Source organism: Platalea leucorodia, assembly GCF_965183815.1.
Source record: "Platalea leucorodia genome assembly, chromosome: 1".
Lineage (NCBI taxonomy): Eukaryota > Metazoa > Chordata > Aves > Pelecaniformes > Threskiornithidae > Platalea > Platalea leucorodia.
Window position 1 is genome coordinate 5140495 of NC_138823.1, and position 17417 is coordinate 5157911.

General features: G+C 40.0%; 1 protein-coding gene across 4 annotated transcripts in view; it reads left to right on the forward strand.

The window, feature by feature from the left end:
• TRAPPC9 (trafficking protein particle complex subunit 9) overlaps positions 1–17417 on the forward strand; it is a 518256-nt gene that overhangs the window by 21649 nt on the left and 479190 nt on the right. For all 4 annotated transcript variants that reach the window (XM_082318004.1, XM_082318003.1, XM_082318001.1 and 1 more), the window contains exons 5-8: positions 3707–3733; positions 5160–5281; positions 8346–8471; positions 15163–15379. In XM_082318004.1, the coding sequence (XP_082174130.1) occupies positions 3707–3733; positions 5160–5281; positions 8346–8471; positions 15163–15379 (492 nt within the window). The remainder of the gene's footprint in view (positions 1–3706; positions 3734–5159; positions 5282–8345; positions 8472–15162; positions 15380–17417) is intronic.

The following is a 17417-nucleotide window of genomic DNA, read 5'->3' on the forward strand; positions in this document are numbered from 1 at the left end:
ACAGAGAGAAAAAAGTAGAAAATATCATTAAGTCTATGGTTCATCTGCATCTGGAATATTGCATGCCATTTCGGTTTTCAAGCTCAAAAGGGTGTTCATGTTCCCTATCTCCCATTTTTCTACTGGAAGGAGGTTGCAGATTGGTAACAAAGATGGTCTTGGTATGGTTTCTGTACAAAGAATAACCGAATAGCCTAGAACGCTAAAGTTCTGCAAAAGAGATGGCTGAGGAGAAATACGAGAGAGCTCTATAATATGGTGAACGTCGTGGAAGAGGATGGATAAGGATCAGAAGTTCAGTGTTTCTTCCGATAGAAGAACTAGAGGACATCAAATACAGCTAGCAGATGGAAAAGCAAATGAAGGGAATTATCCTTTATCTGATTTTATAGGTGTGATGTGGGACTCCTTGTTAGGAGTTACTGGATCTGGTAGTGCGATAGAGAGGAGGCTGCCGCAACTCCGTGTCGCCAGGTCCAGCCAGTTGTGAGGCTGGGCGCGCGTTCCCAGTAGGCGCGCGTGCGCGCACACAAACACACACACACACACACACACACAATGTATATGCACACAGCTGGCCACGCAGACAAAACCAGCACTCATAAAAACAGACAGCACTAACAGCCTGATCCTGCTGCCCTCTCTGGCTGATCAGGATGAAAGCCTGTTAAATCCATACTGGATCCATCCAGTAGCTGGTTTTATTCTCACAGTCTACCCAGTAGCTGGCTGCTGGATTGCCAGGTCTCGCCAGTTACTGGCACCTGGAACTACAAGCCTCTCAGATCCAGAGCCACATTCCAGTTGGTACTTAGACCTACACACACACATGCACTCCCATTATCACTCTATTTTTCCATGCTTATTCCTCCCTAAACTGACTTGATCCCTCCTTTTCCCTGCCTTTAGTTCGTCCCCTACACATTCTGTAAGAAATCTTGTACGATCCCAAGATGTTCTTTCCCTACATCCTATAATGAGTCCCATATCCCTGTAGGCATTAACCCCCCCCCATTCTGTCTGTAAAGTGATCCGGAGAGCGGCTCATGTTAACTCATCTCGATGGGTTTCAGCCCCAGACAGCTCTGTTGGCTCTGATCAGGTTATCGGGCTTCAGCTGGCTGTCACTGTTCCTCTGTGCTGCTTTGTGTTTGTGGAGATGAGCCTTTAATCACGTAACCTAACAGCTGCTACACGGTATTAAGGCTCCTGAAAGTTTCTGAGGCTTCCAGGAGAGTCTGGCTAGGGTAGTGAAAGAAAAATGTATTGATTATTGTAAGCTAGACAGGCCTTTGGTCTAACCCAGCACAGCTGTTTCTACGTATATACGTAGGTTCTTACACAGTACTGAAACAAACAGAAGCTGAGTTTAAGTGCTCTTGTGTGCAGTGTGATCAAAATTAATTCCGTAATCTAAAAAAACCAACCACCCATCTTTATTCATCTATAAGTCACAATCTAGTAAACACTTGCTTTGTAATATCTTTATTACAAACTGTGTACGTTGACACCAGATAATTGTCCTAGTAAAATTACCTTATTTCATGAGAGAATACTAATTTTTCGTATAATATCTAGTCATTAAAATCTGTGCACTTCGTCCCATGACCTGTGAGTGGATTTTATGTTGACTGTTATGGTATAATTTCACACAGTTATTAACCTTTGTCCACTTTTCAACAGTAGGTGGTGCAATCTGTTTGTAATGGGTTGCTAAAGAAGGTAACAAATAAGACACAGCTATCGGAATAATTGACTAAAATATATTTTGGGTATATTATTGCTGCTTCTCTATATAAGTTGTCTTCCAATTCCAAGTCCTGTTTGCAAACTTGTTAGTGTGGTCATATTTTAAAAATGTTTTAGTTTCATATTACAAGAATTTTCAAGGGACTTTTGTGTGAAGAAAAACTGATTGCAGGGTTTTTGTCATCTCTTCCAGATGAAAATGTTACTTCACGGTCTATTAGATATTGTTCCCTAATTCTAGTTACGATCTCTTAATGTTTTGAGATCTGAACTGCTGAACTCTGTCTAGCTAACAGCTATTGTTGTACTGTCTTTTTCCTACAAGGTTTTCTGAAAGTTTCTTTTCAATGCCTTTTTTTTGACTCTGCAGTGCCTTTCATTTAAAATCTTTCCAAACTGCACCTTTGTTTATAATCTACTTTGTTACAATTAATTTTGTGAGGATAGTATTAAATCTGGGGAACAAATTCCAGTGTATCTTTCTGTAGGATAAGGCCAGAAACAAAAGGGGTTTCCAAATTCTGCGCAAATCAAGAAACGCCATACTTGGAACTGGCCTTCAATTTGTGCCTACCTCTGAGGCATACAGATGTGAGAGTTACCGTTAGTGCTTCCTGATGTGCCTGGAGTTGCACCTCTTCTTGTGCCTGTACTTCAGCCTTGACAGGATGGGGTTTCTTGGTACTGCCTTCGTGCCCAGACCCAGTCAAGAGAAACATCTTTCTCTTGACTCTCCTGTGGTTTTCACCATTTGGCATTTTTAGGCTATAGCACAGGACCCGGCTGCTCAAAAAATGTGGTGTCTGCTTTATATAGAAACAACTTTGGAAGGAGCAGCATTAATATTGTCTCTCTTGTGAAAAGGGAACTTTTGACGTTTTAAAGAAATGTGACTTCTCGCATTCCTAAAACCTTTTGTTTGTCGGGGGAGAGCTTTAGGTTGTGTCCCCTTGAATGGCTGGATTCATCTCCCCAGCCTCCGAAAAGAAGATTTCGAGTTGCTTAGTTCCTGTTGGCCAGGAACCTGGCCATGGTCTGTTGGCTGCGTGATTTGTACGTTGAATAAGCTGAGTTCAGATTGCTTTATGTTTAGCTTACTAGCTGCTTTGGGTTTCTCTATTGTGTTTTATTTGTTTGAAGTGCCAAGCTCTTAATTTTGTCGCCTGACCTTCCTCTTTCCCCAAGCAGAATTAGGACACCTGAGTGGAGTGTTGGGGTATCTTTCTGATCTCGCTCTAAATCTCTGCTTCACTAGCCTGGAGTCTGAGCAAATCAACTGAAGGGAGGTCCTTTCTTCTTATAAAGCAATTGGTTTTGACTGCTTAACCCTTGATCTTAACAATTTTATTGCCATGTTTAATCAAAGTTTAGGGCAACAAGGTGTTATATATCTGATAATCCAACTTTGCAATGCTCTTGGCAACTATTTTCTGTGAATAGTCTGGCTTGTTGGGTTGGCATGACTCAATTATTCAGAAAATTTGATGGAGTGAAATTAATGGCGATTGAAAGGGGTACAATTACTTGAAAATGTTATTCTAGAGTATTGTGTAGATTAAATGAGCTCCCGCAAGGAGATTTAAGCACTGTAGGACCTGATATTAAAATACACTAAAAGTGGATTGTGACGGAACCTTGCCAACTAAAACAAGAATAAAGAAAAAGGAGAAAAAGGATATGGCTTTAAATGATACACTGAAAAGTCTTCAATTCTTCTCGATGTCTTAGAATTTGTTGCAAGTTTACAGGATTTTTTCATTTGTTTTTTAACAAAATGAGATTTAACATATGGTGACTACTTGAATTATAATTGGTAGTCCTTCAAAATAGCAATGATGATCCTTATAAATCTTATAATTTTGTTCAAGCCTGATGTTAGTTATAAAACATTGTAAGAGCTTATTTTGTTGGCTATATTTGAGGCTGAAAAAAAAATCATTTTTGTTCCTCCTTTTAGGGGCACAAGAAGTTCTCATTGATCCAGGTACATTATTTTCATGCATGTTTCCAAAGTCTTTTCTTTTTATTACTTGCATTTGTTTTGCATTTGTATGGATAGTTACTGCCACTTGCCAAAACTCGTACTGGTTCCTGAAGCTTCAGTTTTTGCTATAAATCTTGAGGAAGCAAAGAGACTGAAGGGTAACTGGCACAAAATAAATGATGTAGTTCCATGATTGTGTCCCTGTAAATTCTAATCAAGATTGTTTCTTCTCCTGAGTAGTGAGATTTTTAATTATTTTTTTTTTTAACCAACAACCCTGAATGGTCACGCGTAGTCCTGTAGTGTCACGGTATTCTTTCAATCATCACTAACAAAGATTATGCACTTCCATAAAACCCCTAAGGTGTTAATCTACAGATGTGCCTGGTATGATTCGTTAAGGTTGACAAACATATAAAAAAGTTGCTTTAGCATTTGAACATGTAAAATAACATACTTCTGAACATATAGAGGGACTAGAAACTATCTTTCACAGTAGTTTTTAACAGTCTATTGAGAGTTAGGTCCAGCTCTGAAACACAAAGATTTCTTTGCCATCTTAGTAGAGAAACCTCTCGGGGAAATAAATTACTGTATAAATTTAGGCATGTAATCCAACAGATTAAGTAACACTTAAAAAGGTATAGAGCCTTGCCAAACTTTTGATGTACGTTTTCAATTTTATTATTTTAACTCTGCAATAAAATTAAATTCTAGAAATAAAATTTTCATATTCTTTGTAATACTCCAGACTTCCTTGGCTTCTATTTCAGCTTCTTATCCCTTATGTGTATGTAAAGACTCTTTCTGTCTCTCACCTTCTTTCTTATACAAGAAAAGTAATTCCTTACTGTTTTGTCTGAGCCTCAAGTAATTTTTTTTTAATATGGAAGGCTCAGATTTGGTGGCCGTTGTTGCAATGTAACACTTGGTTTTCTGTGATTAGACATAGGGAAGAGAAGTATTTGTTTTAAATGATTGGAGGAGAAGGTCACTGTTCTAATAATTAGTTTATAAAAAAATTGCACTTTTTTTCCCTTAGGTGTGCTTTAGAAATACAGTTTTTAAATAGAACAAGGAATAATTCAAAGATTAAAATTATAATATAGTCACATATTCAGCTGTGGCCGTAAGCTAATTTTAGCAATATAATATTTTATTCATAGTCTAAATACTCAGATAAGTTTAAAAGATTATGAATGTATTTGCTCATTTATGATTGAATCCATTTTTCATTTGTACTTTTTACAATAGCATAGTAAAACAGAACTAGTGTTTTCTAAGTAGGGCATGATTTCTTTTTAGGCAGGGCAAGTATTCTTTGTATATGCTTTGGTCGAACCTACAGCATATCCTAGTTTTCTTCTTAGATATTTAGTATTTGCTAGAAGTCCTTCTGCTCATTTCTTACCCTCTTCTGTTCTAGGTGCGCTGACTTCAAACGGTATAAATGCAGATACCAGTGCTGAGATCGGACGTGCCAAGAATTGCCTTAGCCCTGAAGACATCATAGATAAATATAAAGAAGCCATTTCTTACTACGGCAAGGTAATCCTACTTATTTTTAAGAAACTTCACTGAAATTCTTGTGAATAATGAACTGCTGCAGTTTTGGTTTCGGAGGCTCTTCTAAAGCATGTGCAATAAAGTTTGTAAAACATACGATAATGGCAGAAATAGGAATAATTTATACTACTGAACTAAGTGCTTGGTTTAGAGTCTGGGAATCTTAGAACTTTGGTCAAAGACAACACCTAAACCAGCAATGTGCTGAGTAAACTATTTACTGTGCCTGTTAGTACCTGGAGGTTTCGGATTAATTGTCTTATATTTTTAAAGCACTCTAAGCAGAAATGTTAGATATTTGAAGGTTTGTTAACTATTAAGTGTGCTTATGGTCCTTAATACATACATCAGCTGCAGTGATGCTTTTATGCATCACTTATGTGATGTGTACTTATGTACTGTGCCTGCTGGGGTGATCTCTGGGGGATTCAGGAGTTTATGAAGAGGTTGCTGATGATGCGTATGATTTTACAGGATTGGTGAGGGAGGCTAGTATTTACAGCATGCGGAGAGGTAGGGGGTCGTGGAGGAAATGTAAAGGACAAATATTCTTAAAAGAGGATTTAGAAAAATGAAACGATTTTCAGCTCTACTTGAGCATTTTTTTAGATTTTTGTGCAAATGCTCAAAATATAAGATAGTAAGGTAGGTTAAGGTTTGCATTCATAATATGGAGAGAAAAAATTGATTTCATAGTCTGACAATAGCGGCTCAGTATCTGCATCAACATTAAAGATAAGTTTAATTGTATCACAGTGTAGTTATTTATGCTTTAACAACTTTTTAACTTCAAGTAGCTCTCTTTGATATTGAAAGTCTCTTTAGACTAAGCTATGTAAATATGATATGGCATTTCCACGTCTGTGTGGAAGGGAGACTTTCCAAATGAAACAAGGTAAATTGTGTGCATGAGTTAATTTATGATCAGAAGCAATGAAATGTGATAGTTTTGGGGATAGTTTCAGGTAAAATTTGAATCCATCAATATAACGATAATTCTCAAGTATGCATTCAGCTTTTTATGTTACCTTAAGGGTAAGTTGCTCATCTAGGAAGAGCATGATTTCTTTAGAAGTATAAAATTATTGGACTTTGTTGGACTTAGGGCAGGATATTTATATTTTGATTATAATAATATACATTATGCTCTCAGCAAGCAATAACGATGCTTCACTGCGGCTTCATTTGAAAATAACGAAGAGCTTTGTCTTGGACTGATCTACAGGCTGGGGGAGGAGTGGCTGGAGAGCTGCCTGGCAGAAAAGGACCTGGGGGTGTTGGTTGACAGCCGCCTGAACATGAGCCAGCAGTGTGCCCAGGTGGCCAAGAGGGCCAATGGCATCCTGGCTTGTATCAGGAATGGTGTGGCCAGCAGGACCAGGGAGGTGATGGTGCCCCTGTACTGGGCACCGGTGAGGCCGCACCTCGAGTGCTGTGTTCAGTGTTGGGCCCCTCGCTACAAGAAGGACATCGAGGTGCTGGAGCGTGGCCAGAGAAGGGCAACGAAGCTGGTGAAGGGTCTAGAGCACAAGTCTTATGAGGAGCGGCTGAGGGAGCTGGGGTTGTTCAGCCTGGAGAAGAGGAGGCTGAGGGGAGACCTTCTTGCTCTCTACAACTCCCTGAAAGGAGGCTGTAGCGAGGTGGGGGTCGGTCTCTTCTCCCTAGTAACAAGCAATGGGATGAGAGGAAACGGCCTCAAGCTGCACCCGGGGAGGTTTAGGTTGGATATTAGGGAAAACTTCTTCACTGAAAGGGTGGTCAAGCATTGGCACAGGCTGCCCAGGGAAGTGGTGGAGTCCCCATCCCTGGAGGTATTTAAAAGACTGGTAGATGTGGTGCTTAGGGACATGGTTTAGTGGTGGACTTGGCAGTGCTGGGTTAACGGTTGGACTCGATGATCTTAAGGGTCTTTTCCAACCTTGACGATTCTATGATTCTATGATTCTGTAAGTGTTCAAGACAAGCACAGTTGGCTTTTGTCTCTTTAAGACCTACAGATAGACTAACTCCTAGCTCTAATGCTGAGGAAGCAGCACTTTCTACATATTTTTTATGTTATCACTGAGCTTAAGAAACTTTTGTAGCATCTTCTAAAATGGATTCAATCTCCAGTGATTTGTTTTTGCTGATATAAACGCGCAAGAGAGGAATATGTAACTGCTTTGGTGGAGTAACTCTTGCATTTCGGTCTAAGCTTTATTTCCCCCATTAGGTTTCAAACATGATGAATACCTGAACGGAGTTTAACTTCAGCAGGACATAGGCTGACTCAAATATCCATTACCAGTATTGCTTGAGGAAATAACTAGATCAGATTGTTTGTCTAGAAAATTGCCTCTGTTTGTTGTCCGAGCTCAAACAGATCAATGCACGGCTACATTGTCTCCTGCCTTTCTTAAGCAAGCTGAATAATGCAACTGAAACAGTCCTTTACAGAAAATGTTTTGTAAATAGGTATTAGAAAACTCAGAATGGTTTGTAATTCACTTGTTGTTAGTGATACTGTTTTAACTAAGGAGAAAATTGATACAGTAGCACTAAAGTTCTGTTGCTACAGCTTCCTTCACTATATAAAGTATTTTGTAATAAGTAGAAAGGCAAAATTAATTCTTCGTTTATCACGATAGAACAGTTTTAGGTGGTGAAGAATTACTGTAAAACTGACCTTTCTGCTTACATACCTATTACAGTGTCTCTGTTGCAGACACGCCACCCACACTCACCATATGTATGAGGTTATCCAAAATGATCCTAATATTCCCAACTTTTCTCCTTGTCTGAACTCTCAGACTGAAGCTGTGCTGTGTCTCAAAAGAAGAAAAGTGAGTGAAGAAGCTGAAACCTGTTGTTTGGCATAATAACATTTTTAGATGACACCTTAATTTTCACTTGGGCATATGTTGATAATTTAACAGTATAGTCACTAGCATTAAGCAATCGCTGGGTTTGGAAGATGTGACAGCTGATTTATGTGTTGAGCAGAAATACTTATAAGATCTAACAGGTGCGATACTTCAATATTATTTTCATTTTCTCTCTCTTCAAGTACAAGAATGCTGGTGTGATTGAACTGGAAGCCTGTGTGAAGGCAGTGAGAGTCCTTGCAATACAGAAAAGGAGCATGGAAGCCTCTGAGTTTCTTCAGAATGCAGTCTATATCAACCTTCGTCAGGTTAGTGCGGCAAGTCCGGTTATTTTTCTCTTCTCATTTGAGAGTGCAAGTGAAGTGTGAAAGTTACTCAGATTCAGGAGAATACAGTTTCTTTTCTGTATCACTGCCTGCCTTCTCACCAGGACTTGACTTCTGAGGATATTCACATCTGTGAGTCTGGTTTAAAAGGTATTTAGAGTTCATCTGAAAACATGAGGACTTAGATTGAGATTAGAGACTCATAGTTATTCTCCCTTGTGAAGAAAAAAAATCCCATTGTCATTATATTGTGGTGTTGTACTAGGGAAAAATAGCTGCTTGGCACAGATCTGCAACGGATTTTTTTTATTTTCTTGATTGTATCTCATTCGATGAAACTGTGAGCAAATCAGGAATGGCCTGTTGCAAAGTGAGCTTAAGAGTCTGACTAGTGTTGTTAATCAATTGAATTTTTGTTGTGTAGTGTGAAGTCTTGGTTAGGCCAAAGCAGAAAGGAATTCAGAGGAGAAAATCAGTATTTGGAACTGTGAGAAAAATGCTCAGTACCACCACAGAACAAGACTAACACTTTTTCAGCGTCTCAGGCTTGGTGTCACTGGTTACAAAGAAACTGCTGTGGTTGAAAGAATTCATAAAAAGCTGTTAGGTTTCTGTTTTTCCTTTTTTGATTGTTACAGCTTGGTAAGACTAGCAGTTTAAGTCCACACCATTGAGCTTATTAAACCCAGATTGGGACAACAAATTTATGAGGGAGGTAGAATACTTTCTTTCATTTGCGGAGAATCCTTTCTGTGGAGTCAATTTTCTAAACCAACATAAATGAGAAATTAATTGATAAGCTATCAAAAAAATCATCAGTTTTGTTGCAGAGTATCTTAACTGCCGTAATCCTTGCAGTGCTAAGGGTCTTCTCTTTAATTCTGTAGTCTGTCTTTCACTGGCAGCTGTGTAGTCTTTCATGTAAACTGCTGTGGCAGTATTTTTCCCTTGTTGTTCTTGCGCTGTTTTTCTTGTGGCCTGCAAACTCCAATATTGTTGTTTATGTTGTTTTTCTTATGGAAGCAATTACTGTCATTGTGAGAATCACCTGTTCTCCTCCCTGACACCACTGGTGTTGCAACTTTCACTTTATATTAGAGGAAAAAAATAAGACTTAGTGAATGGCAAAGTATCTAAGTCATTTAAATAGCTGGTATTACCTAATACACAAGCACAAAGTTTGGCACCTAGTCAGCATGCAACACATGCCCTGACCAAAGCTTGCCCCAGCCTGCTCTAATAGCATCCCAAATAGAAAGAACTAAGAGTTTGAGTGGGTCCTGATGAAATGCATCTAGTGAAAAAGCGTGGTGAGAAGGCATTTTTGTTTTTGTCACCTGCTGTGTTGGAGAGAACCAGGGAAGGGTGTTCTGGAGGCCCCACTGCTTTTCTTCCTAGCTGGCTGGTCTCTTTCTCTCTGCTTTGTTTTTCCCCTAAAGGAACTTTGAACTTGATGTACACTGTGAGCTACTGACCCCGCAGATAAATCTTTGCATGTAAAACATGCCTCAGTGTGCATCGTCGTGCTATATAAAATATAGTCCATAAATGCCAGATCTCCCACTACCTGGAAAACCTTGAAATAAAAATCAGGTACATAATGTATTTTTGTTGTAGCTCAGTCAGAATTTAGGGAGTTGATGCAGATACCATCTAGCAATCTTCAGCAAAGTGTTTGACACTGTTTCCCACAGCCTTCTCCTGAACAAGCTGGCAAGATACAGACTGGATGGGTGTTCAGCAAGATGGGTGGGAAATTGGCTAACAGGCTGCGCTCAGAGGGCGGTGATCAAAGAATTTTACTCGGGCTGGCAGCCTGTCACAAGTGGGGTCCCTGTTGCGAATGAGTGGAATTCAGCTCACTGAAAAGAGAAGCAGAAATATGGTTTATTGAGGTCAATGAATTAGATTGGATTTTAGCAAAGTTTAACAGGGGTTTGCCAAGGTTCAGTAAGTTTGATGGCAAGGTTCACCTTATTAATTTACTGCATGGAAGAAACATACAAAGGAAAATTGAGTTAGAATCGAGTTAGAATGATTCACACAGAGACTGGAGATGCTAAAGGGTAAGGAAGAGCCTCCTGTTGAGTCATGAGGTTCAGAGTGAACCCCCTTGCTTTCTAAACTCCTTACGGAGCCTAGGTGCGGCTAGGTCCAGTCTTAGTCTCAGACTTGGACAACGGTTTATGTCTAATGGAATTATCTATACAAAGTTTATAATAATTAATATCGAGTAGCTACATGGATTAGTAATGTTTCATTAATATTAATTCAGCATGCTCTCAGTCACTTAACAAGGATCTGTCACAAGTAAGGGATCTCTCTGCCTTGGGCAAGGAAGGATCTCTTAGTCTCAGGTAAGGAATGTCAAATCTTGAGAAGTGTCCCTGCTCAAGGGAAGAGTCATCTGGCGTGCAGTCCAGCTGCAGTTCAGGGAGAGCTCAAATTGGACTTATCCAAAGATCTGCCGTTGGTAAAAGGTCTCTCTGCCTCGAGGAGGAACCTTGAGAGGTGTCCCGTTCAAGGGGAGATCATGGCCACGTAGCCACGCTGCCTAGCAGCCTGAGCTCCAAAAAGGCTCACTTAGGCTGTCATATTTATGGAATAAGGTGGTTGGCTCATAGTCAAATTACACAAGATAGAAAAGGTACGCAGGAGACTCCTTGTACCCACAACTTTCTTTGTTCCTTGATGAATGAGTCTTGGAAAAGCCAGGTGCTATTCATGTGTTAATCACGTGATTGGCATTCCAGGCTCATATTGCATCGATGCTCACTGTGTCACTCTGCTTCTTTGCGGGTTTTCAGAGAACAGATGGAAACTAGAGGAGTTCTTGGCCTGACTATGGCTCAGGCCTTTGCCTCCTTTGAGCCTGTACCAAGCTACTGCTAGTTTGGCTAAGGGGTGGAGTGCACCTGTCACAGTCCCCCAGGGATCGATACTGGGCCCCACACTGCTCAACATCTCCAAAAATGATCTGGATGATGGGCTTGATGATGACACCCGACTGGGTGAAGAGGTGGACACATCAGAAGGGAGAGCCATTTTACAGAGAGACCTGGACAGGCTGGACGAGTGGGCTAGCAAGAACTGTATGAGGTTTAACAAAGACGAGTGCAACGTCCTGCACCTGGGACGACATAACCAAGGAGCCCAGCACGGGCCAGGATCTCTGTATGGCTGGGGAGCAGCTTTGCTGAAAGGGACCTGGGGGTCCTGGTGGACAACAAGCTGAACAGGAGTCAGCAGTGCGCTGCTGCAGCAGCAAAGGCAAATCGGATCCTGGGCTGCATCTGCAGGGGCATTGCTAGCAGAGACAGAGATGTGGCCATCCCACTCTACTCAGCCCTTGTCAGGCCGCACCTGGAGTCCTGTGTCCGGTTCTGGTCCCCAGAGTTCAAGAAAGACAGGGACAGACTGGAGAGGATCCAAAGGAGGGCCACGGAGACGATCAAGGGGCTGGAGAACCTGCCTGATGAGGAAGGAAAGACTGAAGGAGTTAGGTCTCTTCTTACTGGAGAAGAGAAGGCTTGGGGGGGGATCTCATCACAGTGTTCCAGTCCCTAAAGGGTGGCTACAGAGAGGAGGGAGGCTCTTTCCTCACACGGAGCCACATGAAGAAGACCAAAGGGCAATGAGTACAAGTTGCACTGGGCGGGGTTTCATTGCAATGTAAGAAAAAGCAACTTGTGGGTTGAGATAAAAAGAGTTTACTAGTTGAAATATAATAATAATAATAATAATAATGATAATAATAATAATAAAAAATTTGTAATGAAAAGGGAAACAAAAAGAGAGAGAGAAACAAAACCCAGGAAAAACAAGTGATGCAACTGCTCACCACCCGCCAACCGACACCCAGCCCGTCCCTGAGCAGCAATCGCTGTCCCCTGACCAACTCCCCCCAGTTTACATACTGGGCATGACGTCATACGGCATGGAACAGCCCTTGGGCCAGTCTGGGCCAGCTGTCCTGGCGGTGCCCCTCCCAGCTTCTTGTGCCCCTGGCAGAGCAGGGGAAGCTGAAAAGTCCTTGACTGGTGTAAGCACTGCTTAGCAACAACTAAACCGTCAGTGTGTTATCAACATTATTCTCATCCTAAATCCAAACCACAGCACTAGACCAGCTACTAAGAGGAAAATTAACTCTATCCCAGCTGAAACCGGGACACAGCTATATCTGCTATTATCATTATACCACTGTAGAAGTTCAGTATATGGTTGCTTTTAAAAAACCCAACAAACCGACACCTTGGCAATATTGATTATTTGGGCATTGAGGCCCACTGCTGAGCTGTGAACCATTCTTGACCTTTATTGATTTCAATTAAGGATGACATTCATCGAGCTCATGACTGCATATCTGCTACTTTGTTGTTTTCTTGGGTGGAAGTGTTTCTAGAAAGCGTTATTATGAGAAATCCGAGTGAGATAATCTTTCCAGTGTTGGGGAATGTATTTTCCGTAAAGAGGGGTATGACTTGGAATTATATTTACAGCTCTTCAAGATTTACTGTGTATAGCAGGGAAGCAGATAATAGCTATATTTATAATTTGGACTAACTCAAAGGAGGAGTTATCCTGTGATAGGTTAGGGGAACAAACTGTAGGAGAGTGTTTTTCTCTTGCAGGTATGTGGGACATCAGCACAACCAATATTTGACAGCAGAAAAAAACACCTGTGGGAAATCACTAAGCAACAAGTTAGATTGAAATGTTAAAAACTTACTCAGATATGAGAAAAATAGAACTTTCTGAGAATCTGTTGCCTCTCTGATAGTTTTTTCAATTATTACTAAGCACTCATGTCTACCTAGGTAGCATGACCCTGTCTCTTCTCATCTTCAAAATTTCGTTTCCATAGGTGTGTGAACATTGACAATATTATGTATTCAAGGAATAGCTTTTAATAGTTTCTTTTTAAACTTTTCTAACTTCAGTATGCGATCATGCACTTATGCCCTTTCTAATTCTGCTGCCATATTTTTTGTGTTAGCTTTTTAAAAATGACATAAATGGAAAAAAGAAAAAAAAAAAAAAAAAGAGCAGCTTTTTTTTTCTGCTAGAGTAGGTAACCTTAATCTGACACCTCATGTTCTTTCTGAATGACAGCTTTTGGGGATTCTGAGAAACTGGTTTCACATTGTTCCGTATTTTCTTTTTGTGCCTCATGTTCTTTCCAGCTGCATTGATTCATGAAAGTTTTCGGCTCGGTGCAATTGCCTTTTTACAACTTTTGTTACAGGGATTGGTCTTTTATATGGATGGGCGGTATTTTTGCATTGGGCATCATCTTGTGTTGTCAGTTCTGAGGGAAATAGCAAGTTCAGCTTCAAAAATTGTCTGAAACTTTCTAAAATGATTTCCTAGTCTGTCTGTGTCTTTTCACATCCTGAAGTACTAAGATTTGAACTCAGGTAAGGTCATCGTGCCTTCTGAAAACTGTAGGCTTCTTTGAGGTCTCTCATCCCTATGTCCAAAATTAGAAGTGACTTTTGAAAACAGACTATGTTTTTGTAATTATATTAGGATTTAAGTGACTGAAAGGTGTTTCAAAGCTTCATCTGTAAGACCTAATTATTTCTGTTAAAGGTAACCACTGTGGCTAGTATCTTTTGACTTTCCAAGGCTTTAAGTATCTGAAGTTAAACACAGAATCCACTGATTGATGCATTCAGTTTTGAAGAATGAATTGCAGAAACACTGTTTCTGTTCTTTAGTGCTATTTTTGTATGAAGTTTGTCATTTTAAACGCCTTTGCAAAACGTGTTAGCAGCTTTAGAGTAATTTAAGATCTTTTATATTGCTTTTGGTTGTGCATGCCAGATACTGTGCACCAGGTGTCAGCATTGGTCCACCTTCAGAACTCAATATTGCTCGTTACTGGGATGTAGACTTGAAGTAGTTGGTAGTTTCCAGAGTTTCTGCGGCAGTTTCTTCTTGGCTGTCTGATTTCAAGGCAAGGTTGTCATTCAAAGCAGAGGAGAAAGAATGGTTACTTGGGACTTGTGCCAATATATTGATAAGCTAAAGAAGCACATGTTGGTAGTTATTTATCAAGTTTGCTTCAACTTTAAGCCTAAAAGGGCTTAATCTTTCACTAAATTCTTCCTCACTAGTTGGCAGTCTGCATATGTATAATATCAGGGAATGAAAATTTTGTGGTTTACAAGATCAGAGACATAGAAAAATTGAGACAGTAGTTTCTTTGCTTTCATAGCCTGAGATTTCAAGATTATTAATTAGATTTAATCTTAAAGAGATGAAAACATTTAACTTGGTAAATCAACAGATTTTGGAAATGGTATATTTTTGCATTCTTATTATGCACATGAATATCATGTTAAATATCTTCCATAAAATGAGGAGCTGTTTAGCTGTTACTGACTGTTTTGACTATTTACTTGTTAGTACTACTGACAAATAAAGTTACTAAAGAACTCTGTCTTTGCTGCTTTTGTTAGCTGTTGAACTTGAAGCCAGCTTAAGTTTTCCTGGCAGTAGAAGCTGTTGTGACTGGCTATATGCAAAATCACTGGCCTTCTGTAGCATTGGAGATATGTTTACGACATTTTTTTTCCTCCTGGTATTTTATTTTCTTTTTAAAACTCAGATGTATGCTTTAAAATTTTGATTAAAACCAATCCTTTTCTCTTTTCCCTTAAAATTTCAGCTTTCAGAGGAAGAAAAAATCCAACGTTACAGCATTCTTTCCGAGCTTTATGAACGTATTGGTTTTCACCGCAAGTCTGCTTTTTTCAAGCGTATAGCAGCAATGCAGTGCGCTGCACCTAGCATCCCAGAACCTGGGTGGAGGGCCTGCTACAAATTGCTTTTGGAAACTCTCCCTGGCTACAGCTTATCATTGGATCCTAAAGATTTCAGCAAAGGTAAGCGTCTCTGGGAAAGTGTACATTAGCGTAGTAGGTCACTCAGCTGGCTTTCTATAACTAATTTCCTTGAGAGATTTCAAATTAAACCAAAATCATTTACCTATCTGAAACTAATTGCGGCAAATAGGTCAGTTCTTTAAAACGGTACCTTCACTTTTTCTTAGTGTTGCTTTCAATAATTTCAGATTTATGCCAGCTACTGCTGAATGTGTGGCTGTATTCCTCTGTCTGCAGCAAATAATTATGTTTTATTTATGAAAGCTTCGTTTCTACTCTGTTTCAAAAATGTCTTTTTTATTATGCACTTCTCAGTACAAAAAAGGTCATATTTTATTTTTGAGTGTTTTTTCAATTAAAGTGCCTCCAACTTGTGTGTCGGAAATTGTATTTCTTTTGGTATTTGTTGTTATTTGATCTTATACTCAAAGAATGAAAGATTTCTTCACATATTTTTGTATATAGACACACATACATATGTACATATAATCTAATTGTATCTGTAGGGTCAAATATGTCACGTTTTTCTACAAATTAGATCAGAGTGATGTTGTCTGTAAGACTAGCATTTGGTTAAGACATTTCAACAGTTTTTTTTAGATGCTATATATCATTTGAACTACTATTTTATTGCGTCTATTAAAAACCAATGCAAAAATAGCCCATAAGAACATGTCTATTCTTGTAGCTGCTAAATACTGTGTTCACTTTCTGCAAGCTATATGCTGCTTGCTGCTTTTCATAGGTAAGCTATGTTTGAACAACTTTATCAATGTTATCTAAAGCTGCATATAAAGTACTAATTTAAAAAGTTCTCTTTATTTTAATATACTGTGCTGCATTTTGCCTCTAAAGAAAGAGACAGCTAACATGCTGCTTGGGAACTCCTTTTGAGTAAACCTTTCCATATAGCCCAAAAACTTGCATTATTTTTGTATAGGAGCATTTTTGGGGACCATTCACTAAATGCTGTAGGAGTGGAGCAGCAAGCAGTGGGCTGAGCATGTATTGATGGAAAGGAGGTGGGGTTCACAAGTAAGAAAACTCTGAACTGGTTTAAATATGAATGAACAGCAGCTTGGAAGAGTCTTCTCCCTTTTGTGAGAGTACATTGACTGTCTATTGTTGGGATTCCAGTTTGAAGTTGTCTTGTAAGTTTAGGTGTTTCCATAGGTGCTAGGTGACTTCGCTCCATTATTGTCAATGGCCATCTAGTCAATGGCGAATGTGGGAATACTCAGCTGACCGGCCACTACAAGGTGTTTTCCAGGCTGTCTTAGCTGCGGTTGTGATTTCCATTGATGAAACTGGCACGGGCGAGGCCGCACCTCGAGTGCTGTGTTCAGTGTTGGGCCCCTCACTGCAAGAAGGACATGGAGGTGCTGGAGCGTGGCCAGAGAAGGGCAACGAAGTTGGTGAAGGGTCTGGAGCACAAGTCTTATGAGGAGCGGCTGAGGGAGCTGGAGTTATTTAGTTTGGAGAAGAGGAGGCTGAGGGGAGACCTTATGGCTCTGTACAACTGCCTGAAAGGAGGCTGTAACGAGGTGGGGGTCGGTCTCTTCTCCCTAGTAACAAGCAATAGGACGAGAGGAAACGGCCTCAAGCTGCGCCAGGGGAGGTTTAGGTTGGATATTAGGAAAAACTTCTTCACTGAAAAGATAGTCAATCATTGGAAGAGGCTGCCCAGGGAAGTGGTTGAGTCTCCATCCCTGGAGGTATTTAAAAGACTGGTAGATGTGGTGCTTGAGGACATGGTTTAGTGGTGGGCTTGCCAGTGCTGGATTAACGGTTGGACTTGATGATCTTAAGGGTCTTTTCCAACCTTAACGATTCTATGATTCTATGATTCTGTGTAACAGGCATGTAGACAACCTGCTGTATGTGTGGATGCTTGTTTTGTTTTTGCTTTTGTTTTTTTAAACTGGTGTGATTTTGGCAGTCACTGAAAGAAATGATACATGAAAGGAGGCAGCAAATGCCAAGTGGACTAGACAGAAAGACCCAAAGAGTCTAGGAAGAGAGAACGGACTGGAAAAAA